The 27,397-nt window shown below is 34.1% G+C and overlaps 2 protein-coding genes across 13 annotated transcripts in view; both read right to left on the bottom strand.

The window, feature by feature from the left end:
- Positions 1-6,582, bottom strand: part of LOC115563419 (cilia- and flagella-associated protein 263) — a 69,253-nt gene extending 62,671 nt beyond the window's left edge. The window contains exon 1 of the mRNA XM_089257565.1: positions 6,574-6,582. The gene's annotated coding sequence lies outside the window, so the exon portion shown is untranslated. The remainder of the gene's footprint in view (positions 1-6,573) is intronic.
- The window catches only part of spen (spen family transcriptional repressor split ends), an 86,268-nt gene that overhangs the window by 25,007 nt on the left and 33,864 nt on the right, over positions 1-27,397 (bottom strand). For 2 of the 12 annotated variants that reach the window (XM_089257538.1, XM_089257536.1), the window contains 2 exons: positions 14,921-15,034; positions 12,261-12,717 (listed from right to left, as the gene is read on the bottom strand). The exons of 5 other annotated variants lie outside the window; for them this stretch is intronic. In XM_089257538.1, coding sequence (XP_089113664.1) covers positions 12,261-12,262 — 2 coding nt within the window. In that variant the 5' untranslated portion in view covers positions 12,263-12,717; positions 14,921-15,034. The remainder of the gene's footprint in view (positions 1-12,260; positions 12,718-14,920; positions 15,035-27,397) is intronic. 5 more of the 12 variants (XM_089257543.1, XM_089257541.1, XM_089257540.1 and 2 more) reach the window with 3 other exon arrangements.

The raw sequence follows: 27,397 nt of genomic DNA, 5'->3' as shown, positions 1-27,397 counted from the left end.
ATTCGAAAAATGCCAATGATTGTAAGCAAAATAAATATATTTTGTAAATAAACAACAATATGAAAATAATATAAAGCTTTTCTTTCTATACTGTTAAAATGATATACAAATAAAGCAGCTAAACAGATCAACAATCTTTAAATAACTGTTAAGGGCTACTATTATTAGATCTAGTTCATCACAACCGAACTTCTCTTTACTTCAAATATTTCTCGAAAACAGATAAGTGATTTAGGTCAAATAAATTGAATATTTACATTAACTACTATTACATCGAACTAAACTCTTCTAGAAACAGCTATAATAGTCTTTGACATTCTCAAAAACAAAAACTCTTAAGCGCTCTCACTTTTCATACAGTTTATAAACGCTTTCTTTACCTCGAGTTAAGCAGATAAGATCGAAGTTGATCGCTCTTCGGGTGGAACGAGAAAGTTATCGAAATTAAAGATTAATTTGTTAGCTAAACAATGACATATATAGATATGTGTAACATATATGTATATATATATACATACATACATATAGAAGATAAGTTAACACCCAAATTTATAGTATGGATTTTAGGTTAGGTTTTATGGCTTAAGAGATTTATTTGTTTGAACAGTGAATCGAGATTTATATATTTATTTAAGCCTTTATATCAACTGATAACCATATGAATAATAAATAAAATGGTTTCATTCAAAGGAATATAAATTTCATTAAACTGCATTCAGCTTTATATAACGTAATGCGCATTTAATGCGCATAGCTAACGGCAACTACGGCTGCAACTGGCTTTAAAATTACATAAAGCTCGAGTCGAGTGGGCGTGGCTCAACGAGCCCTGGGCGCTAAAGAATGCAGTCGCAGCCTCCCTCCTCCAACAATTCCTGCCATCCTGCAGCCATCCCTCGCTCCCTCGCAGCTTAAATGGACGACCTCAATTAAAGCTTTTGCGGCTGCTGCAAAATCAACGTGGAGCTGCGTGCGCTATGCAGCTGGCTGAGTGGGTTGTTGTGGGGTGGCTCGACCAATTCAGAGGGCAAAGTTGAATAAAAGTTGAAGCCAGGACATCAAATACACAAACAACAACAGAAATATGACGCAGTGCCAAGTGACGCAACCGGAAGCAGATGAGGCGCTATTTATATATGCGTGTATGGGTGTGCGTGTCTGTGTGCGTGTTTGTTGCCTAAGCCAGGTCCCGGCTTTAGTCTATTGAATGAAACTTGCGCCGGGGCCCAAATGCCCATTGTTGTAGAAGGAAACAGAAATAATTCGTGTTGTGAAAATCGACGGCTGTTAAATAAAGCGCATGCGCTCTGCTAACTGTGGCATTATATATAACACAAGTATATAGTGTGAATGTGAATGTGGGTGTGGGTGTGGGTGTGTGTGTTTGTGTTTGTGTTTGTTTAGCCACCCACAGCCGCAGGGCAAAGCAGCAGCAACAGCAGCAGCGGCAGCAGTAGCGCATAAATTGCAGCGGAGGCAAAATCACACCAAAATAGACCTAACAGAGACTTACTACAAATTTTATGCAGCCGACTAAACAACAGCCATAAAAAGCAACAACACGAACGAGAAAAGCAACAACAACAGGAGTGGCTGCAGCAGGAAGCGCTGCTGCTGCGGCTAAAATGAGGTCGTGGAAATGGAAAATGAAAGCAGTTCTAGAGATGTCGACAGAGCAGCAGCAGAGACAGAGGCAGAAGCCGAGGGAGCAGCAGTAGCATAGATATATACAATGACAGCAGAAACAGCAGAGATAACAGTATTAGAAGCAGAGCTAATGGCAGCGGCAGAGACGCTAGCAGAGTCAGTGTACCAAGCAGCAGCAGAAGGAGAGTCAGAGGCAAAGGCAAACACAGTCAGCAGCGGCTGAGGCAGAGGTAGAGGCAGCGACAGCACTAGCAGCAGAAAAGGAAGAGCTAAAGGCAAAGGAAATATCAATGGCAGCAGCAGAGACCCTAACAGAGCTCGAGCAGAGTCCTAGGCAAAGCCTCAGAGAAAGACAATAGCAAAGCATTCGAATAAGCAGAGTGTCAGAGAGAGAGAGAGAGAGATAGCGAACCAGCAGAGGCAAAGGGAAACATCAACAGCAACAAAAACAGTTGCAACTGAGGCCGAAGTAGAAGCAGTGTATAAGCAGAAGGAAATGGGAATAGGAGCAGCGACACGGCAGGCAAAGTCAATAGTAACGGTACCAGGCAATGTCCCAGGCAGAGACAGTCAAAGGCAATGACAGAGGCAGCGGACAGCGCACAGCGACAGCAACCCCAAAATTTCTCGTCCCCTTTTGCTCTTGTCTTACGCTCAGCTCACCATTTGTAGAACTTTCGAGGTAATGCCGGCAAATGAAAAAAGAAAACGTCCATGTTGCCTTTTTTGAGCATGTGCAAAATGTAATGAAGCAGCCGGACGTAGCAGCAGCAGCAGCAACAGCAGCAACAACAATAACAATAACAAACTGACTTTGCTACTGCTGGTGCATTACATTTTTCATGTGTATCATGTGCAGCTGGGGAGTGGCTTTAAAGTACACAGACGCACACACACACACAAGCATACATGGGCAGACTGAAGAGCGAGCAGAGACTGAGCTTGCAGGAGGAGGAGGAGGAACAACAACAACAATTTCTTCTTTTTTTTCGAGTACAATGGCAAAACATTTTCATTGCCTACATTCCAGCGCTGGCAAAATATTAACTGCAGCACCAACTATGATGGCCACTCCCAAATAAAACGCACACACACACATACATACTTGAATATTTATATATGTATGTACGTGTACACACATTCCAGTTTAGTTATTATGTGAGTTTTGTATATAGTTAAATATTTAGTTAAAGCAGCTGCGCGTCGCCATCAAATTTAATGGAAAAATCGATTTTATTTAAATGATTTTTGCAGCAGCAATAAATTTTGCAATGGAATTTTATAAAATTCATTTTTGTACTATTTCCTATGAATTTTAGTTGAATTCTTTTGTGCTAAAAATAACTATATATATTTCTTGTATCAATTTATTAGAGTAAAAACAAATTTTACTCTAGGAAATGAAATTCTTAGTCTGGAAGAAATTTCATATATCTGTTGATAGAATTTCTGTTAAAATTAGCTAAAAGGGAATTCAATAAAATATCTAATAATAATAATAATTATAATAATTTTTCGATGGGTATTTCTTATGCATTTCAAATGAAATCATAAGTTAGTGCAGATAGCTCCTAACTCTACTATAAAGAATGATGATATTTCAGCGTCAGATTTAGATTTAGTATGTCAGATATTTTTATTTATCTTAATATAAAAAAATTGATTTGTTGTATATTCAATTTTTTATGTTCAGTTAAGGTCAGAGGATATTCGATTTTTGAGCCTTTTTAAGATGATGAATTTTCGTAATAAAAAAAAATCCTTACTGAGGCCATGTTCTCGAAAACTGTTACCGATCTGTCTCCCAAACCCAACACTATGCATACACTTTAATGGGAATTACTTTGAAGCAGAGAGACCTTGTACATAGTATATAATATATTTATAGGCCAATAGTATGCATTGAAAACTGAACTGCAACTATATAAAACTGATATTATTTTGCCAGCTAATTGCATTCAGCACACACGCGTAGATTGTGCTCTATTTGGCCAGGACGAAGGACAAACCACTTAACATGCACTGATTATTTCACATACGAATACAACTTGAATATGCAAATTGCCCAATGGGAATTAACTGTCAATTGAAAATTGGGCTAGTTGAGTTTCACATAGTTTCCACTTAGCCATTTGCCATTGGCCAATTTATGCATCATTCATGTAGCCATTTATGCGCTCATTCATTTATTTAATCAACTTCTAGTTTTTGCTTCAATTTGCTGAATGTGGAATTCAATTTTGCGGGGGGAAGGGGTTAATCAGTGGATGGAAGTGCGTTCTCTGCTAACTTGGTTTACTGCACGGCGAATCAAGTGAAAACGCGGTAGACGTCGAATGCAATTACACACAGATACGCACACACACACACACACACCCACACACAGATGTACACTCGCACTCTCACACAGGTGCATAATCAGCTTTCGCAGCAGCAGCAAAATGTTGACAATTTAATTAGAATTGATTTTCCGTTCGATATTTGCCAGGCAAATGCACAGCAATTGCTAAAAGAGTATGTGTGTGTGTGTGTGAGAGAGAGAGGCAGCTGTGCCACTGTTATACAACTGTTATATAAGCACTTGATATATTTGATTTGTTGTGCATCATTTAATTGCTTGGCGATAAATATTTTACAATTTGCCACCCCCAAAAATGTCAACCTCAAATTTAATGAGCAATAACTCTGGCTAACCCATAGCCTGTCTGTCACACTCTCCCACTCTCCCACTCTCCACTCTCCGCTCCTACTCTCTCCCTCCCTCTCTCGCTCTCTATCGGCAGGCAATGAAGCATTGCCATATGAAGATTGATTATGGCTCAAGTTTTTAATGCGTTTTGCCATTTATATCAATGCATCCCAGGCAGCGCAAAAGGGATGGCAAGAGCAACTGCGGCGGCTGCTGCTGCTGCGGCCTGTGGCAGTGCGAGCGAGATGGACGTGTGATATATGCTTGCAGTTGTTGAGCATAGAGATAAATACAGTTGGAGAGCATCGACATGCCACAGTGAACACACACACACAGACACTTTGATTGAATTGTTGTGGGCAGAGCAGCGGCAGAGCAGCAGCAGCAGCAGCAGCTTATGCCAAGGATATGCAATTGAATTGATTGTAGTAATAATTATTGATATCCTTATGGCTGTCATGGAATTTCAATTGGGAGCGGTTTATGGCGAATGCAATTGATGTGCGTTCACTTATATATAAGTAGATTTTTTAGCTAGGCTACTTGAACGAAGGAATATACTCTGTTGACATCCAAAATGTATCGAAATAAGTTTTAATTTGATGGAAAATATATTTGAAATTGTTCCAAGCTCAATTTTTGATAACTAAACAATATTTTGTGTATATTTTGTATTCATTTATGTCTAAAAAATACTTTGGCTATTTCTCAAAAAGTTTTTGTCTTTTTTAAAAGAAAACTTTTCAGAGTTTTGTAAATGTTTTCGATTATTTCTATTCTTATTGATCTATTCTATTATTAATTCTTCTATTATTTCTAAGAGAATAGCCCTCAAAACTCATAAGGGCAAGATTTAAAATATATCAATCTATATATCTCTTCTTTTATTACAGAAAATATTCCTTATTAAATTCAATGTCAACAATGAAAACACAAAAATCTATTATATTATATATCTTATCTGTGTGCATATATCTTTATGTTACTCCAAGATAATAATTAACAACAATATTTTACAATCGCTGTTTATGTTTTGTGTTTGTTTTTTCTTGAGTTAACTCAGACTGTTTACTTTTCACAGAGTTTTTTTTTTTGCCATTGAGTTTGATTCATTAATGAATTATCAAGCAAAGTCTTGCAGTCTAAAATAACGATTTTATTGCACTATAAATACTCAGTTTTTCATTACTTTTTATCTATCCTAGATTTGAAATATTCTCTCTGTATTGTTAGAGAAATAATAATATCTTTAGCTTCAAGATTGAAGAAAGAATAAATAATATATGAACCTATATCATACCTAGATCTATTCAGTTTTAGTTTGTCATACTTTGTATAGATGCTCTGTCTTTCATTTAAGCTGGCTAAAAATACCAAACTCTTGGCTTGACCTGACCACACGAGAAGCAAGCCAAATGCTAACCACATACCGAATGTGTTGCGGTAAGGAAAGCACTCAGAGCTATACAGAGAGGAAACTTGTCAACCGAAAGCAGAGAGATGCAGCTGCATGATGAGAAAAGAAAACATGCAACATGAAGCAAGACAATTTTTGTTGGTTTTTGTTTGTTTTGTGAGACCACACACACACACACACACACACACACACACACACACACACACACACACACACACACACACACACACACACACACACACACACACACACACACACACACACACACACACACACACACACACACACACACACACATATGCGCATATATTTATGGCCATTACTCAATGCCCGAGCAAACATAAAAATTGAAAATGCATTTTTTACGAGCAGAGCAGAGCATCAGCTAGAAATATATGGGGATCCAAAACATACAGCCAAAATTGTGAAGGAATGGATTGGAAACCAAATATTTAGCCTAATGCATTGGCCAGCACAGAGTCCCGACCTCAATCCTATTGAAAATCTGTGGTCAATAGTGAAAAAATGGCTAGGGTAGTGTGATGCAGCCCCAACGAGCATAGACAACTTATGGGAGCGCGTAGAAGCGGAGTGGAGGCGAATTCCAAGCGAAATGATTCACAGTTTGGTTGAGAGCATGCCGAACAGAATCAACAAAGTTATTGCTAATTAGGGTTTGGACCAAATATTAAAATTTGTTAGTTAATTAATTTTTTTTAAACGTGCAAAATTGAGTTTATGTGGATTTTTTTGGTTTTTGATTTTTAACTCTTTGAATTTGGCATATTCAGCCTTGCAGTTTTTGTTATGTGTTAAGAACAAACTAATAAACAACCAAAAAAAAAAATATCTTGATTTGCTTGTATGGTTTAATTTTTATGCGTGATGAAAGTCAAAGTTGTGAAACATTCACTCATTTTTGCTCGGTACTGTATATGCGCATATATTTATGGCCATTACTCAATGCCCGAGCAAACATAAAAATTGAAAATGCATTTTTTACGAGCAGAGCAGAGCATCAGCTAGAAATATATGGCAAATGCCTCACACAGGCAGCCCGAGCAGCAGTTGCTGCTAGCTAAAATGAAAATGGGTTTTCCCCCCTCGACTGCCGATGCTCCTAGATATTGCATCTGTGTACCTATAGGAGGGGGAAAATGCATGTAAAATGGGTATATGGGGCGTGACATGGCTGTCAAACATTTTGCTGTTGCGCGCAGTTAATTGAATGTGACATTTTTGTCTGCTCGCTCGGCAGCATTAAAAGGCGAGTATATTGGGTGTGCACAATTTGGAATGAGCCATAACAGCTTTAAGCTCCTCACCACGCCTACCTGGAGCGTGGCATAGTTAGAGATTCACCTAACAAGCTCACAGCGAGCGAGTATTAGCTAGTCGATCAAACTCTGCCATTTCTCGATTGTTATTTTTCTGCATTGTTTTCTTTAGCCAAATTGCAATTTGTTCGAGAGATGAGAGAGAGAGAGGGAGAGGGAGAGTGTATGCCATATGCGGCGTATGCGCTATCTACAAGCATAAACATAACGCATACGCCCCATGAGCTGTACATTTATGTAGTTTCTGCCAGCTGTGTGGCTGCCCGTCCATTAGCAGCGCATCATTGCAATTTGCAATTGACATTTTTTGCGCGTCAGCCGAAAATTTCAATCTATAAATTCACACAATTTGCAATTTGGGCAAATTGGTAATGCACTGAGAGAAATTGGTGGGGCGCGAATAAGAATAACAAATGAAATGTTATTGAGCAATAGATTGAAACAGAAAATATTCATTTTTTATGGAGCATAAAAATAAAAATATTAAAAATAAAAAATTCTTAACATTAAAAATATAGACTTTTTTCTAGTACTTGTTTTAATTAAAAAAAAATTATTTTTCCATAATTTTCCCATAATTATTTTATTTTTCTGCAACATATATTTTTTTTTATTTTACTGCCTTTTTTTAATTATTTTATTTTATAATTATTTTACTGCCTTTTTTTCGACATCTTTTCTCACTGTATTTAAATATTATCTGCATCATTTCTCTTTTCGCTCAGTGTATACTCTTGACATTTTTGGGTTAATGCAATTTTCGAATGCACTCGCGTTTGTTAATGCAGTTGCAGCTGTAACTCTTCGCTAGACAATGTTGCTGCCGTTGCTGTTGTTGTTGGTATTGTTGTTGTTGTTGTTGTTGAGCATTTTAATTAGGCACAAACATTACATAAGTTATGTCTGCCTGCAGCACCTACATACCAGCCCAATAAGCCCCCACCTTCTTCTCCAAGTTTCTCTTTGCGAAATCTCTGCAATGTGGCCAACAAACATTGTTGTTGTTGTTGTTGCAGTTGTCTATGTTGCTGTTGTTGCTTTTGCGTTTGCTTTTAACTACAGACAGACGGCGCAACGCCCCCGCTTCTGTCTGATCGCCAACACAATTTGTTGCAATTTATATATGTATATGTATGTATATATATATAAATATTTGCAACTATTGGCGTTCGCACTTGTCAATTATTCACATTCACAGTGAACGACTTTTTCATTCATTCACCGAGTCGCATTCATTCACTTATTGAATTTTGCTAGCTGCTTAGACCCAGGCGCAAGTAGAGGGGCGTGACAACATCACCTGCGCCTCAGCTGTTGTGTCGAGTGTGTGTTGATTCAATTGAGAGACCACAAAGACCACAAAGAGACCCACACAGCAATAACAAAAGTATTCAGTGAAGCTGCGCTCACTTTCAGTTCGATTTTCACAAGGTAACAGAAAAATAACATTTAACAATTTTTTTCCGTTAACCTGTTCAATTGGCATTGTGGGCGCATTTTGTTGACCAATTGATATTGACTGAAAGACTGCTTTGCTGTATTAATATATGTGTTAAGTGTTAACACTGTATACTAAACGGATCCACCATTATTATTGTGTTTTATTGCTTTTATTATTATTATATTTTATTGGTATTATTATTATATTTTATTGTTATTAATTTTATATTTTATTGTCATTATTATTATTATTATTTTTATATTTTTATTTGGCATTATTATTATTAATATTATTATTTTTATATTTATTGTCATTATTATTATTATTATATTATTATTATTATATTATTATTATTATTATTATTATTTTATTATTATTATTATATTATTTATTATACTTATGATTAGTATTATTATTATTATTCTTATTTATTATTATTATTATTATTATTATTCTAGTATATAATTATTATTTATTAAATTTTTATTATTCTTATTATATTATTTTTATTATTCTTATTACTATTTTTTATTATTATTATTATATTTTATTATTGGTTATTATCTTTTTATTATTGTTTATTCTATTTTATTATTATTATTAAATAACATCAACATCATTAGTATTTTATTATTAGAAATATTCGTTTAATTATTGTCATTATCGTTCTCCTTGACATTATCATTACTAGTCTCATTAACATCATTTGAATCATCAGCATATAGTCAAAAGCTTTTTCGACGGCTCTTTTTATCAGTAGCTGTTATTCGCCATTGCCAATATTAATGTGATTCTCATTGTCATTAGCATTATCATTATCATTATCATTATCGATATCATTACTAGCGACTTTTAATGTTGCTATTAATGTTTTTATGCTTTTATGATCATTACTTATGTTAAGGCTTATTATCCCTATGTTTTGTATTACTATTTTCATTATCAATATAATTTCACACCATATTTGTTAAGGCTCATTGACTTCATCATTAGGTGTGTCATTGTCCCTAACATTGTCATTATATATACATATATTATAATGAAAATGTAGTTCATTGTCATTGACATCAATATTAGCATTATTCTTATTCATTTATTCATCATTTTTATATTCATTACCATTGCCAATATCAATATCATTGTCACGTGTAATTGTTATCATCATTACTATAATAGTTTCGCTTCTCATTATCCTTTTTATTAGCATTATTCCCATCATTATAGACATGATTCCTAAGACCATTTTAATTATCATTATCCTTTCCATCTCCACTATCATTATGACTTTCATTATCATTAGTGCTGTCATTATCCCTACAATTCTTATAATTTATCTGGTTTTCATTATCCTTCCCATTATCATGATCCTAATCCCCTTTGTCATTTGTGGTTATTCTTATTATTATTATTTATTTATCAGCTCGCTTAAGTTGAAATTAAAGCGTCTTTTAAGCTTCTTCGCCATGCCCTACCCCTTCTCCATCTTCTCATCTGTCAGCCCTATTTGATATAGCCCGCTATAATTACACGTTCCTTCATTTGACAGTCTGCAAAATTTAATTGCCCCCCAAACAACAATTTATCAGAGCTGGGTTTTGGATGATATTTCGTAGCAGCTGCAGCTGCAGCTAAAACAAACTTTTACTGCAAGTTGAGCAAGAAACCTCCATATATAAAAGACTAATGAGCGAATGTACAGCAGCAGCAGCGGCAGCAGCAGCGGCAGCAGTGGCAAAATGCACGAACTACAGTTGAGTTGATTCGCTGTAATTAATGCGAGCTGCTGCTATTAATCACGCGGGCGACACGCATTGAAATGCTAAGAGAACACAATATAGATATAGCCAGGCTAGCATATCTCTGATTATTCAACTAGCTTGACAAGTGTCTGTGAATTTCATAATGCAAACAAATGGCGGATGATGAGCCGAGTCTGCTCTGTGCCCCCTCCGATCGACCCTAGGGTTATGCCACGCCATCGATTGAGTAATGCAGCACGTAATCAACAGCAGCAGGAGCAGCAGCAGCAGCAGCAGAAGCAGCAAAAGCAGCAGCAGCAGCAGCATCAACGCCTACGCTAATAAGCGGGGCGTGGCATTGGAGCTTTGGCAACCCAGGGGACATGGAAGACAGCTTCGTTAGCTTGTGGAAGGAAGAGGAAAAAAAAAAACGAATGACACGCAAATTGGCTTAGAAAGGCAACGCGGCAGGAGCTACAGCAGAGAGTGAGAGAGAGAGAGAGAGAGGGAGAGGGACATCAATAGTATGAAGCAATGTGTGTGCACTGATTGGCCTAACTCAATGCCGCAGGGAATGCAGTAGCTCAAATTGTGCAGGTGTTGAGACTGACAGAGAGACAGACAGACAGGCAGACAGAGACAGACAGACAGGCAGACAGTGCCAATCAGCTGCGCTGCGCTGACCAATGAGGCGTATAATTAATGCGGCAACTGCCAGAAGAATCTGAAGCTGATGCGAGCTTTTACTAGGCGTGCCTAAAATAATATATATAGAAAGAGAAGTTCTACCCTATGCCTGAAGACCTTTGTCGCTCTGGCTTAACAAATTGTTATTTAGAGTGAACTCTTGATAACAATAAATAAATAAATAAATAAATAGAAGTTCTACCATTGATTGACAGTGTTTAGGCACCCTAATACGAATTTAATCATGAGTCGGAAACTTTTTATTAAACATAAAAATTTACTTGGAAAAACTCATACCAAACGCTGTGTGGCTGCATATTCGAGCTCTAATTAGTTTTGGAAGTCGGCAGCTTAATTCGTCAGTTTGATTAATTAGAAAAAATTATTATTTTAGCTGCTCTTTAAAAGCTAACAAAAGCTTTTTATACCTTGAATCCATTGAAAATGGGATATCAATGCACTGAAGCTTAAATCTTAAACCTATATGAAACCCATGTGAAATAAGGCTTAACAGTTTCAATAGGAAGTTATACATAGGTTTCACTAAGAGTAAAGCTTTCATAACAGAGCCTTAAGGATTCAAATCTGATTTAGAAGCTCATTAAGCTTTTGGCTGCCTAACAGGTTTTACTTTCATCAAAAGCTGATTAAAGCTCATATAATAAAATCATATAAGTACTAATAAACTAAAGTCCTCTGCTAAAGCTTGCGAATGTTATTTTAGCATCACATTTAAAGCTTCTTAAAGTTTGTATTCTTTATAAATTAAAATCATCAAGTTTTTTAGATAAAAAAAAAGGGATATGAAATATATTCTAGTGATAAAATATACATCATTTAATAAAATATCTAAAATAATTATATTTTGTATATATGAGAAAAAGCCTTTAAAAAATTATATTTTTTATACATGAGAAAAACCCTTTAAGAAAATTATATTTTATATATATATATGAGAAAAACCCTTTAAAATAATTATATTTTATATATACGAGAAAAACCCTTTTGAGATATTTTTCTGCGAGATTTGTCGTGACACAGCTTTAGCCCCTTTCACCTATTAATAATTATTGTTATTAACTTTTTGCAGATCTTGAAAATCTATAACAGTTTTTGTTTAATAGAGCTCTGGCTCTCACCCAACGGGCATTCACTATTGAATGATATAATGCTACAGTTTGTTGTCTCCCATCTACAGTCTCTGGTTTCCAGTTACTTTTTCAGTTGTTTTCTTATGGACTACAATTAAGTAATTGTATTTGTGTTTTTTTGTTGTTTTTTGTTTTTTTTTGTCTCAACTTACATCACAATTGTTCAAATCAAATTTCAATTCTTGCCGCAGTTTCGTTTCCTCTTTCGTTTTCTGTTCTGTATTTTTTTCTTCTGGCTGTTGCTCTTGCTGTTATCTCAACTTCTTCTGCTTCTGCTTATGCAAGTTATTTTTTTTTTTTTTTTTTAAGTTAATGTCTATTATTGAAATTTTTGTTTTTCGATTTTTCAATGTTTGCTTAACACTTGTCACGTATTCAAATAATTTGCTTTCTTTGGTTTTCTCATTTGAATATATATTTTTTTTAGGAAGAACGAGAGAAAGAGAGTGAGAGAGACAGAGATAGAAAGATAACAGATTTTTGTTTCAGTGCATGGCCATGGCATTTGTTGCATTTGCATTAATAATTTCTGTTGTTGCTGCTGCTGCTGCTGCTGGCGGCAATTGTTGCTGCTGTTGCTCCATTTGTTATACAATTTTCTGTTAGCACCTGCAAAAGATACACACAAAATATATGTATATAATTTGTGAGTGAAACAACGAACTTTGTATTTAACTTGATGACCTTTTTATGCCTGCTGCTGCTGCGGGTCACCAACAAACAAACAAAACAAAACAAAACAAAATCTTCCGTTAGAAATTATAACAAAAGCCGAATCATAAAACACAAGAGACAACAAAACCACAGCCACAACATTTACAATCAATCCCAAAAGTCTATTGACCCAGACGACAAAAAACGGATTTAGTTTTATTTTTTTTTATGACTTTAGCCCCGAAGGCGAAGCAATCAAAAACATATATCATATATGTATGTGAAGAAGAAGAAGAAGTAGCAACAGCAGCAACCGCAGCCGCAGCAATCACAGCATCACGTCCAAAAGTACCTTGAAAAAAAAAAGAAGATAGCTTTTGAAACTGCGTCCCTAACACGTTGACTAATTTATTGACTTATGCTAATTCAGAGCAAACAAAGAGAAGTCACAAATTGAAAAACAAACAACAAAACGAAATAAAAATCTACCAAAGGGTAGATTAGGTGTGCATTGAAGAAGTGGAATACTCTAGGAAACGCAAGACTTTAGAGTGGCAAATAGCTGCTATCTAATTAGGCTTAAAGTTTATTCAAAGACGTTGCTTGATTGTTGTCAATGGAGTAAACATTTTGCTTCAAAACTTTTGTTTTACTTAATGAATTGAAATGGAAGTTTTAGCAGATAAACTATATGTTCTATGGAATGTGTGGCATAAAACGAAAAGTTGAAATATGGAAAACAAATTGTTAATAAGCTCAACTGAACTTTGATTTAATTGATTTTGATTAAATTTGTAACAGAAATTGGAAAGGGACCTCCAAAATATACTTTGCTTAAAATTTTATCCATCAAAATAAAACTAAATTAAGCATTTTTTTAAATGAGTGTAAAAAAAAAAAAATATATATATATATATATATATATATCAATTAAAATAATCCTGATTTTTTGCTTTCGATTCATATTTCCCCAAGATTTGTAAAGAAAAGCAGAAGTTTTTAATCGATTTCATGTACAAGTTATCGATTATTTTATACAAATTTATTCAGAGCGTGCTATAGATACATTTTCATGGTAGATTGCCGATGAAAAACTAAAGCTTGTTTCTATTGATTTCATTGAAACGAAATATTTTTAAGAGGATTAGTAGAATGGATATTCGTGAAAGATTCCTAATCTCTATCTCATCTACACGAGATGCAAGATTCGGTTATTGCTCCCAAATACATTGATTCATTCTAGTCACCATGTACACTATTAATAGATCTAGGGTATACTAAAATCAGTTTAGCCAAGTTTTACGACAGGGGCGTTGTCATCGTCGTCGTTGTCGTTTATTGTTAAAGTTGACTTTTTAATTTGTATTTGATTTCCTCATTATAACCAGTTATGGCGCATCGAACGAGCGATCAATCGATCGATCTTAACTGGGTCACACTGTTTGACACTTGAGAGATTAACAGCTTTGGCTGGCCATCAACTGTTGATGCGCAGTGTGCCCAAAATGCTTAGCTTTAATTGACAAACAGCTGATCGCAGAGCAGGCCCCAATGCAAGTGCAATAAAAGTCAATGAATTGAGCTCAATTGAAAGCAATTGAGTTGGTTGGCGTGTGCGACAGAGAGCGAACGATAAGGATACGCGAGAGCATGAGAGTCGGTAAATTCAATGCAATATTGCGCATACGACGCGTTGCACGGCAACAAAAGCACAAACGAATCTCAAATCTTTGGCCGTCAGCTGTTTTTACCCTCTGTCAAGGGTGTTTGCTTTTTCCCCCAATTAATCGTAAGATTAGATTTAGCTAAATTAAGGGATTTGTTTGAATGTACATGGAAAAAGAAAAAAGAAAATATCTGCTCTGTTGAGATAACTGTGAGAACTGTGTGCCTTTGATATATATACCATATATATTATATACATATACATATATATAATATATCTAGTGTGTTATTTACACAATTTGTACGTTATTTATTTGATTTGTCTAATTCGAGCGGCAAATAATAATAAAAGAGAGAGAGAGAAAACCTAATGCAAAAGGTCAACTTGATTAGCGCCAGAATCTGTGTTGGTGTCTGTCCATGTGTGTGTGTGTGTGTGTGTGTGTGTGTCTGTAGCTTGACTAATGTCACTCACTGTGACACATTAACTTACATATTTACAGCTTATATACATATTTATCTCTATATATAGTAGACTTTATATAGCTTGTATGGCTGCCTCAATAATCCAGGACTTGAGGCAGACATCGAACATCGGGATACGCACCTGCAAGAGAGAGAAAGAGAGAAGGAAAATTAATAAAAATATATATATACTGTATATAGAAATTCGGCTTTCACATTTGACATTTGTATCTAAATGGAATAAGTTGCGTGCGCTGGCATTTGCATATGAAAGACCAAATAGAAACACCTATACCGATGCCACACCCCCCTCTGACACACCTGCTCGCTGCCGCTTTTGTCTATTTGCAAAGTGCAAAAGTTCATAGTGTTAAAAACGTTGCCAGCCACCAAATGGCTGAAAAGCAAAAACCAACAAGAAGCAGAAAAAAAGAAAATCAAATAGAAACGCGGAAAAAAACGCACGCAAAACAGCAGAAAAAGCAGATAAAAATAAATTAAATTCGCTTGTTTATTACGTTTGCCAAACACAGAAGAAAAAGAAAACTGCGGATGGATGCGTGTGTAGACACACTGTAGAGCCAAATGCACAACGCATAGATACCCTCTGGGAAATTTTTTAAAATTGTTTGTATTTTCCCTATATTTTTTTTTATTAAATGTAAGTAAATGAAAAGCTAAAATATGTTTAGATTTTTTAAACAAATTTTCAATCATTATTTGATTCAATAATTTTTTTAAATATTTATTTTTTTACCTTTTTTTTTGGTATTATTATTTTATATTAATTTTTGTATATATAAATATTTATTTTCCTATGAATTTATATTTATTTTTTTTTTTATATATTTAATTTTCCTTTTTTTTTTATATATATATATTTCTACTGTTTTAATATATTTCTTTTTTTACCTTTTTTTTTGGTATTATTATTTTATATTAATTTTTGTATATATTTATATATTTTTATATATAAATATTTATTTTCCTATGAATTTATATTTATTTTTTTTTTATATATTTAATTTTACTTTTTTTTTTATATGTATATATTTCTACTGTTTTAATATATTTCTTTTTTTTTTTTATTTATATATGTATTTTTATTTATATATGTATTTTTATATATATATATTTTTTTTTGTTAATTAATAAATATATATATCTGGTATGGTTGTTTAATTTTTTTATTTTTTTTTTTATTTTTTTATTTAATTGTATTTTTTAATGATAAAATAATCTCTTCCAATTTATATTGGCATTCGTATGCATATACCTATCTAAAAAGTAATAAAAAAAACTGGAAATTATTTAGTTCACGATTTGACTACAAAGAGCTACAAATTTTGTATATACAACATTTAACGCATAGCAAAATGATCAAATATACATTTGATTAGATTAATTCAGATGCTCCTAGGAAGTAAACAACCCTCTCTAACGATCCTCTGCGCGGTGCTTAGTCACTTAGTTCAAAGAGAAAGAGCAAGGGAGAAAGAGATAAAAAAAAAAAGTAAACTCTCAGTGTCTCAGACGAACTTAAGCCGGCAACTTTAATGATGATGATGACGCAGCTATTGCTGTGCCAAAAAAAAGAAGTACACGCACACCCATACACAGCCACAACAAGTGCGTGTGTGTGCACGCTTATTGTCTGCGATTATATAAATAAACCTGGCGAGGGACAAGGGGGATAGAGTGCATATTTGCCTTGGCCAGGCCAGACGAGACGCTGGCTGCGAATTCGAATTCGAATTCGACTTCGACTTCAACAACTTCCATGACAAGCGCCCGGCATTCACTGCCAATGACACACACACACGCACACATACATACACTCCCCTTCTGTTCCGCTCTGGCTTTCGCTATTGCAGTCTTTCCCTCTCGCTCGCTCGCTCGCTCTTCCTTTTGCTGTTCTGCTTTCTTTGCAAACTATGTTTAATTTCTGCTATCTCTGTTTCTCTCGCAGTTTCTCCACTTTGTTGTTCAGCTGTAATCTTTGCTTTTCTTTATTTTGTATATTTATTTTATTTTTTTTGTTATGCGCTTTAATTTGTTTTCTTTGCGCTTCCATTTTCTTGTTGTTTGCCAAAAGTTTATTGATCTCTGCTCTGCGACATTCAGTGCGGCGGTGCGAGCGAGAGGGGCATACATATAGAATTGTCTGTGCTGTATTTTTCCCATGCGGCAAAACAACTTTCGCATTTTCTTTGTTCAATTTACGAGCCACACAACAAATACAACAACAATAATCAAGCAAATATTCATGTCAAATATTCCAAGGGCAATGCCAAAAATATGCCGCAAGCACAAAAAAAAAAAAAAAAAACAAAATAAATAAATAAAAAATTATAAATAAAAAAAACTTTACGCAAGCCGGAAAGCAATGGAGGTGGGCGGTGCTGGGGGCAGAGAGGGCGTGGCAGCAGCCAGTGAAAGATTGCATATGGCAGCGAACAGCAAATCATAAATAGACAATTTTAAGCACGAGTCCCACCAAATTTATGACAGTGTAAACAAAAAAAGAAAAGGAAAAAAAAAAAGAAAAAGCCGTTGAGCCAACAGCTGTTGTTGTCCATTAAGACGAAATATCAATACAACAACAAAAATGTTTCAAAATTCAAATACAAATTGGAAAATATTTTTAGGGCGAGTGGAAAAGACAACAGCAATCAGTTAGTCGCTGTCCAACTGAAAGTTCTAGCATAATATGACCCACTAATAACGGAAAAAAAATACAAAAACAAATGAGGAAAAGAAATGAACAAACAAACAAATTAACAAAATGAAACAAGCAAACACCGACTGCAGAATACACGCTCTGGTTCCAGAAACAACTTCTATGTTCCTCTTTCTCTTATCTGTCAAGGGCTCGCACATATAGTTCATGGGTCGAACTGTTAAGCTGATTAACCATGAATCAGCTCCAAGAGCTTGAAGTGCATATCAATGATACGCTTGAGCTCAATATGAAAATGAAACAACCAGAAATTCATTTTCTATTTTTATGTTATTCAGTTATTCATTTTAAAAGCAATTCTCAAACATTTTGAAAGCCCCGATGTCGAGCACTTGAAGACCAATACTTAAATATGACTCGGGCATAAAGTATTCCATATATATTTAATGAAATATACCCATTAATAAGTGCTCTAGCAGCCAGCCCATATGCTCTTTCCTTACACTTCAATGAACGAGCATCAAAAATAACATTTACAACAATAACAATAACAGCAGCGAATGCAACAAATATGCAAATGAAGTTTGGTTTAACAGAGAAATCATCAAGAGAAACAGCAAGATAAAAGACTAAACAAGCATAACTGCATACAATTAGGGAGTCTACGACTAACAGATACTGCTTAAATTCAAGTAAGATGCATAGAATTATGATAGGCGCTTAAGAATTGTAGCACTGTAGATTCAGTGTTGCTTAACATGATCTGTACAGCACACTGTTAACTTAACATTTCATTTAGTTTCCTAAGACCTGCCTACTTCTCATTTCTGTTCGCATTTTACTTTACAAAAATTTCAGTTAAAATTTTACTCCTTATAAGTAAGCGAATCATACCCATTTTTAGCCATTTATATGGGAATTTTGCACGTTTTAGGGCTAGAACTGAGCTAGAGCTAAATTTCATGATATGCAGCGATCATTTTTAAACTAATTCACGAAACTGAAATGAGTATATTGGTTTTGTGCAATATCCGTGCGTCTAAATGAAATTTTTTCGACCTTATTTCAGCTACAGACTGAAAATGTGGAATATATACTCAGTGTATATTTTTTAGTGAACAATTTGAATCAATCATGCTCAAGCATGCACATGAAAACCCGACATCAACTTTGTTATATGCCCGTCCTTTATAGCCACACATTTAATGGGTATTAAAACACCAAAACATTAAAAATTTAAATGCACACGCGTCTCGGTCAGCCGACGACGCTGCCGCTGCCGCTGCCGCTGCCGCCGCTGCCGCTGCTGCCGCTGCATTAGTCAGCAAGAAATGAAAAAGAGAGCGTAGCGTCGCGTCGGCCGCCCCAAAAAAAAAAAAAAAATAAAGAAACTTGCAAGAGACCAAACCAAGTCATTGACACCAAAAAATACAACAACAAAAAAGAAGGCAAAACTTAAGCGAAGAAGAAGAAGCTGAAGAATGATACAAAAACTTCAAGAGATGCAAATAATTTTCACGCTCTCTCTCTCTCTCGTTCTCCCTCTCTCTCTCTCTGGCCAGTGCCACAAGCAACTTCCGCATAGAAACGCGCGCACATATGCAATTAGACAAAGCGCCACCTGTCGGCCAGCACTGCCAACGAAGTTCGTGACAATTTGAAAAGTTTTTCTGCTATATGCAAAGTGCACAACAGCAACAACAACAACAACTGCAATAACAATTGCAAATTTTGTTTTCGCATTATTAAAACTTTTTGGCCAGCCAACTGAGCCACGGCCACGCCCCTTCGATCAGCTCGCTTCAATTGAGTTGCTGCAGCTGCAGTCGCATGCATTGGCATTTGCTGTTCGCCGTTGACGCCTTTCGGTCTCTGGCGTGAAGAAGAAAGCAACAACAGTAAAAACAGTAAACACAATAATAACAGAGAAAAGCGAGCTTTATAATTTCGCACAGACTGAGCTAGGGTATAATCAGAGTGCTCTGATAGAAGAGAGTTTTCTGTAATGCAGGTAAATCACGAAAGGGGAGAGGGGGAGGGCAGAGAACATAGAGATGGACTAGGAGAAAAATAAGTTGCTTGTGAGAGAGAGAATAAGAGAGATATAGGATGGAGATTGTAAGTGAAATATAGAGAGTAAGAGAGAAAATATAAGAGAGTGAGAAAGAGAAAGAGAAGGAGAGTCAAAGTGAGAGAGAGAGAAAGAGAGAGAGACGGGACAAAAGAGAGAGAGGAGAGAGCAGAGAGGGACAAGAGAGAGAGAGAGAGAGGAGATGCAGAGGAGAGAGAGAGAGGAGAGAGCGACGGGGACACGAGAGAGCGAGGAGAACGGGACAAGAAAGGAGAGAGAGAGAATATAAAGAGAGAAAGTCTGATAAACCAAATAGTGCACAAATATTAAAATAATATTTTGTAAAATATATAGAAATTTTTAAAAAATATTATAATATTTGTAAAATATATCATAAATATTTTTAAAAATATATATAAAATATTTAAAAAGAGCGATATATATATTTTGTAAAATCTCTAAATAATAGTTTAAAAATATTATAAAATATTTTTAAAATATATCTAAATATGTACAAACTATTATATAATTTATTTTTTTAAAAATATAAATATTTTTAAAATATATGTATATGTATAAATATTTTAAGAAAATATATTTTAATATTTTAAAAATATGTATAAATTGTTCACAAATATATATCAATACTTTAACTGTGTGTAACAAATATTTTAAAAATATATATAATTATTTTAAAAATCTTTATGAATATCTAAAAATATCTGAAAGCATCAGTCTTATAAAATACTACTAAAATAAGCCTCAGACGTAAACATTCCAAATAAAGGTAGGGTACATCGCATTCGGCTTCCACTTTCATATCACTCCTCAAAAATTTGTGCGCGTGAAATAAATGTTCGTTGTATCGTATTTGGGTGGCTTATGCAATTTGTGTGCATGCGGCATGCAGCGGCCGTGTCGCGTGCGGCAGCAGCAATAACAGCAACTGCAACAACAACAACAACAACAGCGAAAACAACGACAAGCTGCAACGTGTTTTTGTTTTTGGTGAAATTGGGTTTAGTGCTCAATTTGAACACCCACCCACGTTCTAGTTTCAGTTTGTTGGCCTCCACAGCTCAAAGCAGTTGCAATTGCTATTGTTGTTGTTGTTGTTGTTGTTGTTGTTGTTGCAACAATTGCTGTCGCAGCTACAGCAACAGCAACAGCAACAGCTGCTGCTGCTGCTGCTGCTGTTAAGCAATTGCAATTATGTTTAATTATGCATTCCACATTGAATTCGTTCTGCTCAGCTTCTATATACGCTCAACCGTTATATTGGACCATATGAACAGCAACAACAACAACAATGGCGAGCAACGCCCCCTTAAAAACAGCAGCAACAACAACAACAACAACAACAACAACAATGAAAACGTTTTCTTTTATGCTTTTCTCTATTATTGTTTTCTGTTTCTCATTAATTGATTGATAAACCAATTTCGGGCATAAAAACGAATCGAATGCAGTCAAATGACAACAAACAAGAGCCGAAAACAACAACAACAACAATAATAATCACTTTGACAATCAATGCACAGTAAAACATTTGGAGTTTTTGAATAAGGAAAGGAATTAATATTTTTAAATTAATTTAAGTATTTTTGCTATTAATTTTTTATAATAATTTTTTCTCATTATTTTTTTTATTTTAATTTATTTATTTTTTTTTATTTATTTATTTTTTTTTATTTATTTATTTTTTTATTTTTTTAAATTTATTTTTAATTTATTTTTAATTTATTTTTTATTCATTTTTTATTTTTGTTTATTTTTTTTTTGCTTATTTATTTATTTTTTTTTTTTTAATATTTTTTTAAATATTTTAAAAAAATTTTTTTTTTTAATTATTTTATTAATATTATTAATTTTTGGATTTTCTTTTACTTAATTGTATATTTTTTAATTAATTTATTTTTTATTTATTTTATTTTCCCTCTTTTCATTTACTTATTTATTTTTTATTAATTTTATTAATTCTTGAAAATTCACAAAATGGTTTTTCTTAACAATTTTTCAAATTACTTTTTATTTACTCTAATTAAAAAAAAACAAAAATTTTATTATTTTTATATGTTTCTTTCTGTCCCACTGTGGAACGGCATTTTGGCTTCATTTCCGTCATGCAGCCCACTTCAGATATCATTGAAGCATTTTTCTGACGGGTTGCCCACGTCTCTCCGAAATTAACATAAATATGTTGCACAGATTGCTTTTTTATAGATATATGCATACATATATAATAGGCTTTGCCAGACATGTGAGGCCAGGTGGGCTGGGCTGATGCACACATACCTACATGCATACATATATAAATATATGCATCTGCATATAAAAGTTTCCGTGGGCTGCAGCCGACACTTGAGAGCGCCATTTGGTTTGCTTCGATTCGGTTTGACTCTGGGGTCAGGTCAACGCCTCTTTTATTTGTATATTATGTATTATTGTTGCCTCTGTTGCTTTTATTATTAGTCTTTATTATTATTATTTTTATGAAAGTCGCTCGACTAAACTTTGCTTTGTTGTGCAGCCTCATGAAACAAAAGAAACGCAACTTTTTTATCATTTCAAATGGAATTTTCCACTGGGGTAATTTAAAGCAGAAACAATTTTTCTTCTTTATTGCAGCTGGATGATGATAAGTTTTCGAGTGAAGAATATACAACAATTTATATAAATACAGAAGAGACAGTTGAAACAGTTGGATATTACAATTAAAAATTTAAATAATTATTATAAATAAATACAATTAAAAATATATATTATTTTTGTTTTTTATTATTATTACTCGCATTAATTATTATTATTTATATTTATTATTATTATTATTATTTGCAATTATTATTATTAGGATTTGTATTTATTATTATTATTATTATTTGCATTTATTATTATTATTTGTATTTATTATTATAATTAATAGTATTTATTATTATTATTATTTGTATTTATTATTATTATTATTTGTATTTATTATTAGTTTTATTTTCATTTATTATTCTTAGCAGAAATGGCCTATTTTCTTAGCCTAAATTCTTAACTGATTGTAATATACTTTTCTCAAAAATCGGCAGATATAACAAAAAGTAAAATAAATTGAAATTGAATTGAGATTTTTCCAATTATTTATATATTCATTTTAAAAATATTATTTTTTTAACTATTTTTTTTTTAATACTTATTTTATTTTTTTAATTATATAAAATTTTTATTATTTTTTTAATTTTATATATATATTTTTTAATTATATATATATTTTTTAGTTATATATAAATTTTTGTTAATTATATTTTTTAAAATTATATATTTTTTTTAATCTTTTTTTTTTAATATTTATATTTTTTTATTTTTAGAATATATATATTTATTTGTATTTTAATTTTTTATATATATTTTAAAAAAAATTTTAATTTAATTTTTTTTTTTTTTTTTTAAATGTATTTTTTACTCAAGTCTCAATACTTTTCCGATTCTTCTCTTCTTATTTGCAGTTCCCAACTCTGTATATAGGGTATTTCCCAGCTTCTGCACATGTGCATTTGCAGCACCTTCACACACACACACACACACTCATGCATATATGTATGTACATATATTTGTGTTTTTATCTTTGGTGATCATTTTTGTTGTTATTATTCGCTTTGCTGCTGTTATTGAAATCCGTTTCGCTTCTCTGTTGAGCGCACAATTAGTTCAATGCTCATCGCTGGCAGCCGTCATAACAATTTGCTTCAAAAATCTCCACGCACATATATTTTTATTATAGCTATTATTATCTCTTTTTTTCTGCTTCTTCTTTTTTTTATTTATTAATATTGTTTGTTTTTTTTTTTATTTTTTTTTATGCTACTTTTGCGTTGTGCGAGTCATGTTTTTTTCATAATTGTTGTTTCACTGGCTAAAATCATATTTTTGCAAGCGGGGGCAACGCACTCCAAAGTGTGTGTGTATGTGTGTGAGTGTGTGTGTGCGTGCGAGAGTGTGTGTGTGGCACGCTTATCTAGCGAGGGATAACGGGCGAGGGAGCTGCTACTCGAACGGGTGAAAGCGAACTACCATAAGACACACACACACACTCATACACACTCACACACACTCACACACACTCACATTGCAATTATAGCGCTGCCAATTGCATTTATTAAACCACATGATCAATGAAAAGTTTGGCTAGAGGGAAGCTGCAATTGCAATGGTTCGATTTGCTAGTGGAAAGCATAGAGTAGACCCTGTTTGGAGACGAGGTGAATGGGTCACTGTACTGGCTCAAACAGCCCCAACAATGGGGCTTCAAGTGAGCTAAGCAATGGCCATAATACGGGGTTACACGTCCCAAACCCATTAAATGTATATCATTTATTTTCAGGCATGTCCAAACCTCCATCAACAGCTCATATAATAATATAAGCAAGTCTATTCATGAATCAATTTTTGACTCTTAACTGTGAAACTAAAATATATCCAGGGTATACAAATTCGAGTATAACATATATCAAAATTGCACTAAAAATATAATTATAAATAACATATATCAATATTGAACTATTCCCAAAATATTCAATAAATTCATTTTGAAATAATTTCAGCAAAAAAATTGACAATAAATTTAAGAAAAGAAAGGAAAAAAAAAAACACACAAAGTCAATTCAGTTGTGGCCACTTGACAAGGCAGCAATAATGTTAAATGCTGTTGTTGTTGTTGTTGTTGCTGCTGTTGGCCAAGATTTATGTGGGAATGGGAATTGGCAATGGGGTATGAGAAGAAGCTGTGCCATTGATTGCGTTGGCCACCCTTTTAGGCCAAAACAAAAAACCAGCACAAATCAATTGAATAAGTCATAAGTTGTTGTTGTTGTTGTTGTTGTCGTCGTTGTGGTCCTATTCGCAGCGGAACCGGTTCGTTTGTGGCAGCAATCAGTGCAGCAGGTGGCAAAGCGGCAACAACGAATGGACAGTAGCAGGAGTAAGAGGAGGTAAGAGGTGAAGTAGGAGGAAGACAATTAGTAGGAGTAAGATGAGAGGGAGGGAGAGTCAGGTGAAGCAGATGAGATGTAGCAGGAGGAGGTGAAAGATGAAAGAATGATTAGATTAGTAGAATGAGGAAGAGAGAGGATCAGGCGGACGAGAACGAGACTGAAGGAGTCGAAAAGTGGGTGGAAGTGGAAAAGGAGTTAGACGGAGGTGAAGAGGTAGAGGAAGACGAGGACGACGACTATGAGATGAAAGAAAATGAAGAGGATGAGATGCAGCAGCAATAGAAGAAGCAGGAATAAGGGGAGAAAGAGAAGAGCTAGATGAAAAGAAGGATGCGATAAAGAGGAAGAAGGCCGAGGCGAATGATTTGTAGTAGTAATAGTAGAAGTAGAGTAGAGGGAGAAGATAGGATGAGGACTAACAGGTGGCAAAGCGTGGTGTAGGAGGTGGAGGAGAACGACGACAAGAAGAAGCGAAAGAGGAAGAAGAGGAGAAAACACAGCTGAAGCAGAGGAGTTGGAAGAGCTCTACAAGAGAGTTATTGATGCATTGCCAACCGGTTATGTAAAATCGATGGCAGAACCAACAACAACAACAGCAGCAACAACAACAACAACCATCACAATGAACAACCAACAACGAACAGCCGTCAACAACATTGTTGCATATCATGCATATTAAACACAATCGGAGGCAAAAGAAGAGATCGGGGAACAAGGCGCAAAAGGGGGGTGCCGAAGGGGTAAGTGTTGCAAATTGTTGTAGTTTTCTTTTTGGCAAGCGGAAATGCTGAACGGCATGTCGTGGGGTGGGGCGGGTCAAAAAGGCGGCAACTCGGGGGCCAACAACAATCAACAACAATTAAATTTGATTAACGAACACGAAGAAGAAGGAAAAAAAAAAACACTACAAAAAATTAAAGTATTTTGTTGTTGTTGTTGTTGTATTTATTTTGGGACTCACTGAGATCAAAATGCTTGATGCATAAATTATGCTGGCTGTGGCATGCAACATGCGGCACTTGAGCAACAGAGAGAGAGAACACACTCTCAGCAAGTAGGTAGACCACAGAAACCTTGGGAACACTCAAATAAAAGATGAGCATTGTTGTTGTTGCTCTTCCTTAATTCTTTTCGGGGGCCTCAAGTGGCTTTGCCACAGAGAGATCATAAAATGGGAAATGGGAAACAAAAATGGTTTCAAGGTCCCCGAATGCGATAGAGAATCTGTGAATGTATAGCCTTAAAAAAAAAGGAGGGAAGCGAGTTAAGTGCATGGAGTTGAAATCTTAATGCTTTTTAGGGAGATAAACTTGGACTATAGCCTAGAAAGTAGTATTGACTACAGTAGTTGTTAGTAATAAATAAATATAAATAATAATAATAATTCATTTATAAATAAATAGAATTAATCAATAAATAAATATAATAAAAATATAATTTAATAAATATAATAAATAAATATAAATATAAAAATAAAAAATAAATATAATAAATAAAAATCAAAAATATAATTACTAAATAAATAAATATAATAAATAAATAAAATAAATAAATATAATCAAAAATATAATTAATTAATAAATAAATATAATACAAAATATAATCAATTAATGAGTAAATAAAATTAATTAATAAATAAATATAAAACATTTTTAAGTAAACAATTTTTCTTTTATTTCATATAAGGGTTTTTTTTTTCATATAAAGATTTGTTCTTTTATTATTTTTTTTTTTTTTTTCTTATAGCTTAAAAGAATATATATTTATTTTTATAAATTTTCTGAGTTGTTAATAAAAAAATAAATGATTTTTTATACAAATAACATTTCCTTCCTTAATTTTCATTTAAATAAGAAAATAATTCGGTAAGTCACATAGATCTTAAATCAAATTTATATAAAATTTATTTTTTTATAATGCTAAGTAAACTGTTTCAAAATTAGATATGGAATCAGATCATTTAATTTTTCCATTACTACGAGAGGTAACCATATAAGAACTTCTAGTACAATCAATGTTTCAATGTATATACCACACAATATATGATAAGAAACATCAGCATATATTTAAAGTAAGCCTTAAAACCCATCATGCATTGCATTCTGTCCATTCAGAAAAAAAATGCCCCATACTCTAGAGTGCAGGGCATAGAAAAACCTTGATGAGCCGCTTCCTTGATGCTGTGAGTAAGCGACCGCTTGCTACAAATTTAATGAGACCTGGTGAGACCAACAGCAGCAGAAAACTAAAGGCATAAATGTCGCTTAAGCTGCAAACCGGTTCACATACAACAACAACAACAACAATAGTACAACAACAGCCAGACAGAAAAGAGTTGGCAGCTCCTACGTGTCGAGCGCGTTGAACGAAACCGGTTTTCGCTTTGATTTGCTGCTCAGCAGGCAAAACTCTACAAAACTCGACAGCAAAGTCTACACAACTTGAATAACATTTTCATGCGCACAACAGGTACATTTGTTGTTGTGTGTGTGTGATATGCATATACATGATGTATATGTGGGGGTCTGGGGCTGCGGCTGCTGCTGCTGCTGCTGCTGCTGTGTCTTTTGTGCTGCCTCTGCCTGCGTTTGTCTGTTCTGTCTGCCTTGGTCGTTTCTCGGCTCTTCTTTGCAGCGACAACAACAACAATCGCAGCTACATGTGTATTGGTAGAAAGCCAAAAAGAATAACTCAAGCAAATAGCATTTGAGAATTTGCTTTGTCATGTGCCTTTGCGACTGTTTGTGCTCATAAATACAATATACATATATGATATAC

This window comes from Drosophila navojoa, chromosome 3, assembly GCF_054131105.1.
Source record: "Drosophila navojoa isolate 15081-1374.11 chromosome 3, UAZ_NAV_1.0, whole genome shotgun sequence".
Classification (NCBI taxonomy): Eukaryota; Metazoa; Arthropoda; class Insecta; order Diptera; family Drosophilidae; genus Drosophila; species Drosophila navojoa.
The sequence above is the reverse complement of the archived record's forward strand: the minus strand, read 5'-3'. Positions and strand labels throughout refer to the sequence as shown.